The following is an 8,839-nucleotide window of genomic DNA, read 5'->3' on the forward strand; positions in this document are numbered from 1 at the left end:
AGAGCAATAAAATACCATTTGAAATGGTAAAACTGAAAACCTTTCAAAGACATCAATCCTCAGTCAAATTGATTTTGTTTTGTTTTTTGTTTTTTTGTTTTTTTTTTTTTTCCCTTTTCAATTCTCTCTATTCCTTTTTGTGATACATATTATCAGGATTCTATAATTACTAATGATAGCAAGGAAGGTAGATGGAAAAACAATGGAACAACAAAACAATCCATTACTTGTAAGATGACTTTTTTACCCAATATTCTTTCACTCCATCTTCTCTTTTTCTGATAAATAATAAACAATTCACTCCATCTTCTCTATAATCAAACAAAGCTTTAAAAGCAAAAAATGAAGTTGCAGAATCAACAGTTCATAATAGAAGTCGATAAATGAATAAAGCAGCAATTGGTTGAGTTTTTCTCAACTAATCTAAATAAGAAATGAAAACCATTTATATCCAAGGTTCATTTTACAATTTTCTTTTCTCTACTGGGTGGACGTCTTCCTTGAGATATTTATGAAGAGATAACAATAATAGACCCTGGTTTTGATACTAGACAATAGTGGTGAGGGCGGCCGAATTAGGGGGAGCACAAGCAGGCAGGACTAAAGGTTGAGTGCCTTGGTGAAATGGCTGAAATGAGTAGGATTGTGAAGTAAGTGCTATGTAGTGGCATCCTGCATCCAGAAATTAGTGTTTTCAGCATCCATTCGCATAACACATGATCGGGATTTAAACAATACATCTGAAAATTATCTTCTTCTTTTATTTTTTTTTTTTTTTTTTTTGATAAGTACACATCTGAAAATCATCATAATATGCTCCTTCAGTTAGTAAAAGGGTATTATGATTAATATGGAGTAACAAATTATGGCAAAGAAACTATACGTGAGCAGAGACCTGAGAGCTAAAGATATAATATCCATTTCAATTATTATTCCATGATAAACTTGAAAGACAATTGCAAAATGAGAATGATGAATAAGAGATCAATTTCTACCTATATTTCACTCTGATGTAGAATATCATGTGATGTAAAAATCAATAACACATGACTTTCAGAAGATAATGGCTTTGTGTTTAGGTTGTACTTCTCCTTTAAATAAAGGAGAGTTGGATTAGTAGTTCTATAACTGCCAAAAATAAAGAACCTCTTTTCATATATCAAGGCTCAGCAGCCAGCTCCAAACAATATAAGGACTTCTGAAGCATAGTTAGGGAGTGAAACTTCATGTCTCTAGATTAGAACAGACATTTTTCTCCTCAAAGCAGTAGCACACCTTTTCTTCTCAAAGTTGTGTTATCTTAGTCTTCCTAGTAAGTAGATATGAAGTGTTTGAAGAAAATCTCTGATGGTTAAAAAAAATAAAGCTATGGAACCCTGCTCTCTCTCTCTCTCTCTGCCTAGTTGATGAGAAGGTTCACCTCTGTAGTTGATGAAAATAGAAGAAACTTTGTACACAATCTTGTAAGCCATCTGACACCCCTATTTGAAAATCATGCGAGCAAACATAAAAAATGCTTAAGGGTATTAACCAATTTCTAAATCATTCCTCTCAAATTATCTTTGTAATAGTTGTTGGTGATGTGAAATAAATGAAAAGAAGATTAAACAAATACAATTGCAAAAAATAATAATAATAACAATAATAAGGAACCAATTACACAAGATAATATTCAATAAAGAAGCTTGCCATGCCCATGTACTGTTAGACTAAATTTATGGCATAAAATGAGCAATAGAAAGTCTTTACAAAATTAACAGGCTATGATTTACAAAACAAAATTTTAAATTTGGAGCAAAGCAAATAGAGGATTACCACAGAGCTGAGATCCTCATGCACGAGCTTGTTCACTTCTAAACATTTGAATACAACATCAATCTTCTAAAAGAGGCTTTGTTGCATTGGTCAGTCTATACCCATGATTGGACACAGTCACCGCTCTTAAAACTGAATAACAAATCATTCTCCTACAAAACTCTGGTCCTGTTTTCTTCTTTCTATACTTGTGGTATTCTCATGTAATCTAAATTGGTAAACCATCAAGGTCATACTGCATAACAAGTCTTTCCACTGTACTCTGACTAACAACCTGTTTAACATGCAAGTCCTTCAAAACTTTGGCTGCCAGCTCTGTTTCATTTTCGTGGGCAATCCCTTCTACGATAATGGTATATGTTGTTTCATTAGGCATGTGCCCTTTCTCAATCATCGTCTCAAAAATATCCAAGGACAGATCTGTTCTTCGACATTTGCAACAGCCAAGTACAAGTGCGTTGAAATTGTCAGTATCAGGCCTATAGTTATTTTCTTCCATTACCCAGAATATCTCCATGGCCTCATCTAGCATTCCCTCCGCACACAATCCTCTGATTAAAGAAGAATAGGTATAAGAATCTGGTGTAAATCCGTCCTTTGCCATCTCATATAATATCTGAAATGCGGGATATGTGTTCCCTTTCCTACACAAGCATGTGATCACACCTCTGTAGAAATCATGCATGGAGGATTCTTGCTTATTACCCAAGCTTTGAATTATAAAGAACGCCTCTTGCACCATTCCCTCCTCACAAAGCACAGCAATGGCATTGTATGTTCCATCATTAGGACTACAGTGCCGATAAATCATTTTGTCTAGACACTTAAGCACAAGATCTACTTTCCCCTCTTTGCAGAGACGAGCAATTATCGGGTTGTAGCTTGCAGCAGTAGGCCTGAACCGTCTCTTCATCATTTCATCCAAAACCTCAAGAGCATGTTCAGTTCTGCCATGCCGAGCAAGCGAACCAATCAATATATTGTAAGTAACTACTGATGGTGAGCGATCCTCACCATCCATCTCAGCCAGTAACTCATTTGCTTCCTCCCACCGCCCCTCATAGCACAAACTCCTCAACAAAATGTTATAACTCACAACATTTGGATTGAACCCCTTTGAAGGCAAATCCCTGAAAAACCTGATTGCCTCTTCGATCCTACCTTCCTTGCACATACCAGTTAACAAAATATTGTAACTAACCAAATTGGGCTTCCCACCCTTAGCCATTATCTCATCCAATAGCTTTATGGCCTCATTCACTCCTTTTTCCTTATAGGCAGCTTCAAGCAAGAAGGAGTATGTGAATGCATTTGGGACCAGCCCCTTCTTCATCAATCGATCCAGAAGCTGCAAGCTTTGGTACAAGTTTCCATGCATACAAAGTCCTCTAACAAGCGAATTATATGTAACAGTATTGGTCGGGAAGCCATGTTCCTCCATTTTTTCAACCAATTGCATTGCATATCCAACATTGCCTCTTTTACACAAATAGTTCACCAAGTATGTATAGGAAGCCGCATCGGGTATAATACCCGATCCAATCATCATCTCCATCACTCTAATCGCTTTTCTCATCTTATTTACCTTGCACAGATCATACAAGAGCTGAGTTGCTTGAACAACATTAGGCTTTTGGCCCTTCCCTACCTTCTTTTCCAAATGAAGAAATGCATCACTGAGCCTAATTTCCCTACTTTTTGAGTCGCTCTTCCCAAACCTCCAGTTGGGCAGAGTAAAAACAGTGTCTTTTGGAGAAATGGTTATCTGGGTAGATGCCAAAACTCTAGAAAACCCCTTATTGAGTGAAAAAGAATGGAAATTTAGGGCATGGGAGAAGAACCTACAACCCTTTCTTGTAGTTGTTTCTGGTGATGGATTTGCAATAGGGGACACTGAATTCAGTAGGCTAGTCATGGCCAAATAATCAAATGTAGTTTACAACAACTTATACAAGGATTTAAATTTCTATCCTTAGCATAAAGAACAACAATCAACCAAAACAATCAAAATTCGGGGTTGGTCTTAATGGATAGATAGAATATAGAATATAATACTCAATCTTTTCAGTATGAACAAGCTAAAAGCATAGAGAAAAGAGAGAGAACCCCATCTGAGACAGATTTTCTATATGAAAGAATCAAGAATCTGAGAAGAAAAGAAGAGAAAAAAGGGGCCAACGTACACTGGATTTCAGTTGAAGATGTTTCTCTCAAAGCTTGAATCTTCTCGAGAATGGTTGGGGCAAGAGAGAGTGAGTGAGTCAGTGAAACTGTGAGGCTAGTAATGAGTAAAGCAGTGTTTGTATCATATATTTGCTGTAATGAAATGTTAAGAAACTTGTTGCGTCCGTCTCATCTCCAGTCCCGTCCACACCTCCCTCTCTTGTTATCCAACCCTTTTTTAAGCACTAGTGAACCCCCACGCGCCATTGACACGCGTTCATGATATTGGACTTGGACTTTCTTTTTTTCTTTTTTCTTTTTTTGAAGATAGAAAAATAAATATATCTATCTACTATTTAAGGGGCTGCACCTGTTTGGACTGGATTTTTTTTGTTCTAAAATACCCCTACATCCCTATATTTAAGTAGAGATAAAACTAAAGGACAATCAAGTAAAAATACAACCCTAACTTCTACTAAAACAATGCCTAAAAATTAGGGTCACTCTTCTATTGATTTTCAAATTAATTTATTCACTTATAAATTAGATTCTCAAAATAAAAATTATATATATAACTTCCACTAAAACAATGCCTAAAAATTAGGGTCACTCTCTTATTGATTTTCAAATTGATTTATCCACTAATAAATTAAATTCTCAAAATAAAAATTATTATATAAAATAAAAAAAACAAAGTTTTTTTAATGCAACTACCACTAAAAAAGAAGAAAGCCTCATTACACACGCGAAGCGCGTGTGATGAGGCTAGTATAAATAAAGGTAATTTCCTTACCGACCGTTAGAATTAGAAATCAAAACGAAACCTTGTTGAGTTCCAATTTTACAAACCCTCGTCGAAAGAGTGTGAAAAATGTATGCAGGATTGTGGGAGAGAGGCCCGTTGCTGGGCAAAGGAGCATTTGGGTCTGTGTTTCTGGCCAAACCCACATCCAAGTTTCGCTCTTTTCCTTCGTTGATGGCAGTGAAGTCAGCAGCAGGGACGGACCCAGGTAGAGGGCTAAGGGGGCCCGGGCCCCCCCTGGGCCCAAAAAAAAAATTTTTTAGCAAGTAAAATTTTTCAAAAAATAAAAATAAAGGGCTTGGGCCCCCCTGAGTTTTTAGCTCCGGCCCCCCTAATTTTTAGCTCGGCCCCCTCGGCCCCTCCCAAAAATTATGAACCCCATTATCCGGCCAGCCCAGAGCCCATGATGACCCGTGTAAATCTTAAAAAAAAAAAAATCCTTAGCAGTCCAAAACCAAAATCATGAACCCCATCATCCGGTCAGCCCAGGAGCCCATGATGACCCATGTAAATCTAAAAAAAAAAAAAATCTCAGCTCTCAGCAATCCAAAACCAAACGGAGAAGCAAAAAAATGAAGGAAAAAAAAGAAAAAAAATAAGAAAGGAAAGTGAGGTGAGACAGAGTGATAGAGAGGCGAGACCGCTCAGACCGGAGAGAGACAGAGAGATAGAGAGCTGTGTCGCCGACTCGCCGTGTCACCGTGACGGAGAAAGACAGAGAGATAGAGTCATAGAGAGCACGGTCAGATTTAAGGTAGTATCCCGCCCTTTTTGGCTATGACACTCATACATATATGCCTTAGGTTAGCCCTAATCCTAATTGTTGGTTCAAGGCATCGATAGCTCCTAGTATCCTAAAGGTGTTGCGCGCGCACTGCTCAGGAGAGAGCCTGTGGTTGCGAAGGTAGTTCAAGGTGATGGAACATTGGGAGGGTCATTCCCCTTCGATGAAGGCTATCATTGGGATTACGACCTCTCCCTCTCTTCGGGCGTTAGTATCCTCTGGAGGGCATATCTCAGATTCACCCCCCGCGTATGCATAATTTCGCTTAAATTCCTCTATCAACGCCGGACTATCGATGAGATGTTGAATTTACCCATTCTTAGAGAATGATTGAAGCAGTGGACAGGAAATGGGTTTCGAAGGTAGAAAATACTAGCCGAGAAGAAAAGGACCAAAAGATGCCGAAACTTACACAAACAAGAGTGGAGAACAATCCCTGGACTCGAAATGGACTCTTGGTAGATCCTGGAAGAAAAGAAGACAGAAAATCGAAGAAGCTTGAAGGGTTTTGAATGAAAGAGCTCGCTGGGTATTCTGAGGATGCGTAAAGTAAAGAAAAATAACCTCCTCTGAGGGTTTATATACGGGGACAGGTGAAAGGGTGTAATTCATCCCGTCCAAATCTCGAAGAAGAACCTTGTCCATTGGATCAACAACCCACCGTTGGATGCAAAAGACAAAACGCCGCCTGGAGTAATTAATACAACGCTTTGGGAATACGGAACTGACAACAGCAATAATGAAGCGCTTGTCTCTATGCCCGCGCATGTGTAAACTAGGGTATTTACGAATTCTCTCTTTTAAACTTTTTTATTTTTATTTCTTTTTCCTTACGTGGCGGTCAAAATCTTATTCTTTCTCCTTAGATGCGAAGGAAAAATTAAAATTTTAAGGGGCTATTGTGGAAGGAAAAAGGCCCAATTTAACATAGTGGGCCTAGAGCCCCATGTGAAGATTACTATGCGTCCGAAGAGAAGGAGAGGTAAGGGCAAGGCCCATCTGGAAAAGGGACCCCCAGAAAGAAAAGTGATTACAATCCGAAGAGGTCGCCTTCTGTCCGAAGAGGTTATACTCCTCTGACGCGAATAGTATGGATCAATTGAACATATAAAAGGTCAAAATGATCTTCCGAGGACTCCTCCTGATCAAGATAAGCTCTGAGTATACTTCGAGATGATAAGGATGAAGAAATATCTAAAGAGAAAGCTGCTATCACCGTATTTAATGCTCTGCAGCAACTTTTCTGGCCGCATTTATGTGGAGAAGACCCCTGAACAGTGTATCCTCACCTATCGCCACTCACACAGAGCTAAAGGAGATGCTTGACATGACATATACTCAAGTAGACTTACGGATGAGGTACAAGTGGACGATGGAGATGAGGAGAAGAGAGGATATATAAAGGAAAGAAGCTCCTGAGGAAGGAGGAGAAAAACAAAAAGAGTTTTATTGTAACCCTAAAATCTGTATTCATCATATAATCAATAATATGTCCTCTTCGGACACCGATTCTTTACGTGTAAATTCATGTTAGTTTATGCTTGAGGGTTGTGATTAGTTGTTGTCGATTCCATAATCAACCTAGCTCTTTCACCCATTTTCAACAAATTCATTGTTTTGGGCTTGGGCCACAAATCCTAACCCTACAAGTACATATCCATAACTACATTTTAGCATGCTTAAAAAATTTTAAAAAAATAAACTAAGAAGGGCTATCAATGTTACCATTCCTTTAATTTAGAAAAATAAATGTATTCTCTTTTTTTAAATAAATGTGCAATGAAAGGCATAACAAAGAACAATATTAACCTTCATATGAAAGAGATGTGATTGAGAAAAAAATAAGCTAGAGTGTAACAGTTTCAATTAATTGAAAAAGTAGTGTTATACAAATTAATAAATATAGGCATATATAGGTAGGATATTTACAAAAAATGGTTTTAACAACTACTTGATAGATTGACTACCATTTCGCTCATCCGAATTCATCCAATGTGCATGCTATGCAATCTAACAAAATTTTTGATATGTCACCCTAAAAAAAAAAAAAAAAGGAGTAAGGCTTAAATGTAAGGAAAACAACATACAAAAATAATAGGAGAAAAAGAGAGCACCACTTAGAATAGATACACTAAAATAATGAGTCAACCCAATAACCACAAAAAGGAAAAAAAAAAAAGAAAAAAAGAAAGAAGACAAATCAATATATATCATTCCTCTCTTTTGAAAATATTCATTAATTAGAGAAAATATTAAACTCCCATCAAACCGACAAACAAAAGAAAAGAAAGATAAGATAATATAATGATATGTAAAGGATAATGATAACAAAGTGTGGTCCTATTTTGTAGACTGTATTTTACGTGGAAGTTAAAAGATTTTTTTTTTCCCTTTTAGACTCTAAATCATGATAAAATAATATGGTTTTTTTTTTTTTTTCTAAACTCTAAGTCAGCATTCAACTAAATTTTTTTTAAAATATTTTAAAAAACTAATATGAATTCAAATAGAACTCATATATGAAAAATGTGAATATAAGAAAACCACGTGCAATAATGATCACAAAATAGAACTCAAAATTTTAAAGCATTAATGATTCTTAGCAAACAAAATAAGTTCCAGATCCACAAACAATGCTACAAATATCAATTTGAGTTTAAAAAACTAATTTGAGTTCAAATAGAACTCATATATGAAAACATGAATATAAGAAAACCACGTGAATATAACGTTTATCGGGTTTTGATACTGTTGCTTATTATAGGGTGACAACAATGGAGTTGGGTGGCTACAAAAAAAAAAAGAAAAAAAAAAAAAAAAAAAAAAAAGAAAAAGAAATTTAGACCCTACATGAGTTTGTTAAGAATCTTTTGAACGCATGAAACCTTAATTTTGGTAGACTTAGTTGGCTGTAGGAAGATCATTATTTGTTCTGTATCAACCTTGATTGTAAGCTTTTTTATTTTTTATTTATTATTTATTTATTTTTTATCATTTTTCCTTATGCATTAGGCTAATTTACCATTCCCAAACTCTTCATCCCTAAATACTGAAATCAATAGCAACGTACTTGCTCCTGTCATGAATGCAGTTTTTTTTTTTTTTTTTTTACTTAACCATACAAATAATTTAATATTTGTTGAAGTTTTTAATGGTTATTGGTCTTCTCTTTTTCTTTTTCTTTTTCTTTTTTTTTTTTTTTTTAAGAAAAGCAGTTATTGGTCTTCTCTTTGTTTGTGTACTTCATTTTCCTGCCACTTATAAACTTATTAAAA

General features: G+C 36.0%; 3 protein-coding genes across 3 annotated transcripts in view; 1 reads left to right on the plus strand and 2 right to left on the minus strand.

Annotated features, from left to right (window-relative positions):
- Window positions 1-289: 289 nt before the first annotated feature.
- On the minus strand, window positions 290-4,197 carry LOC112002296 (pentatricopeptide repeat-containing protein At1g79080, chloroplastic). Its single transcript, XM_024034452.2, has 2 exons — window positions 1,816-4,197; window positions 290-672 (listed from the first exon to the last, which is right to left on the minus strand). The coding sequence occupies exon 1, from the start codon at window positions 3,728-3,730 to the stop codon at window positions 2,024-2,026; it is 1,707 nt and encodes a 568-aa protein (XP_023890220.2). The 5' UTR covers window positions 3,731-4,197; the 3' UTR covers window positions 290-672; window positions 1,816-2,023.
- A 592-nt stretch (window positions 4,198-4,789) lies between these two features.
- Window positions 4,790-8,839, plus strand: part of LOC136064890 (mitogen-activated protein kinase kinase kinase 20-like) — a gene marked incomplete in the record, with an annotated part of 13,621 nt that continues 9,571 nt past the window's right edge. Inside the window, 1 exon segment of the mRNA XM_065767311.1 lies at window positions 4,790-4,927. Coding sequence (XP_065623383.1) covers window positions 4,850-4,927 — 78 coding nt within the window.
- LOC136064891 (zinc finger CCCH domain-containing protein 17-like) overlaps window positions 6,501-8,839 on the minus strand; it is a 6,699-nt gene continuing 4,360 nt past the window's right edge. Inside the window, exon 3 of the mRNA XM_065767312.1 lies at window positions 6,501-6,563. Within this exon, the coding sequence (XP_065623384.1) occupies window positions 6,501-6,563 (63 nt within the window). The remainder of the gene's footprint in view (window positions 6,564-8,839) is intronic.

This window comes from Quercus suber, unplaced genomic scaffold (assembly GCF_002906115.3).
Source record: "Quercus suber isolate HL8 unplaced genomic scaffold, Cork oak 2.0 scaffold_792, whole genome shotgun sequence".
NCBI classification, from domain to species: Eukaryota; Viridiplantae; Streptophyta; class Magnoliopsida; order Fagales; family Fagaceae; genus Quercus; species Quercus suber.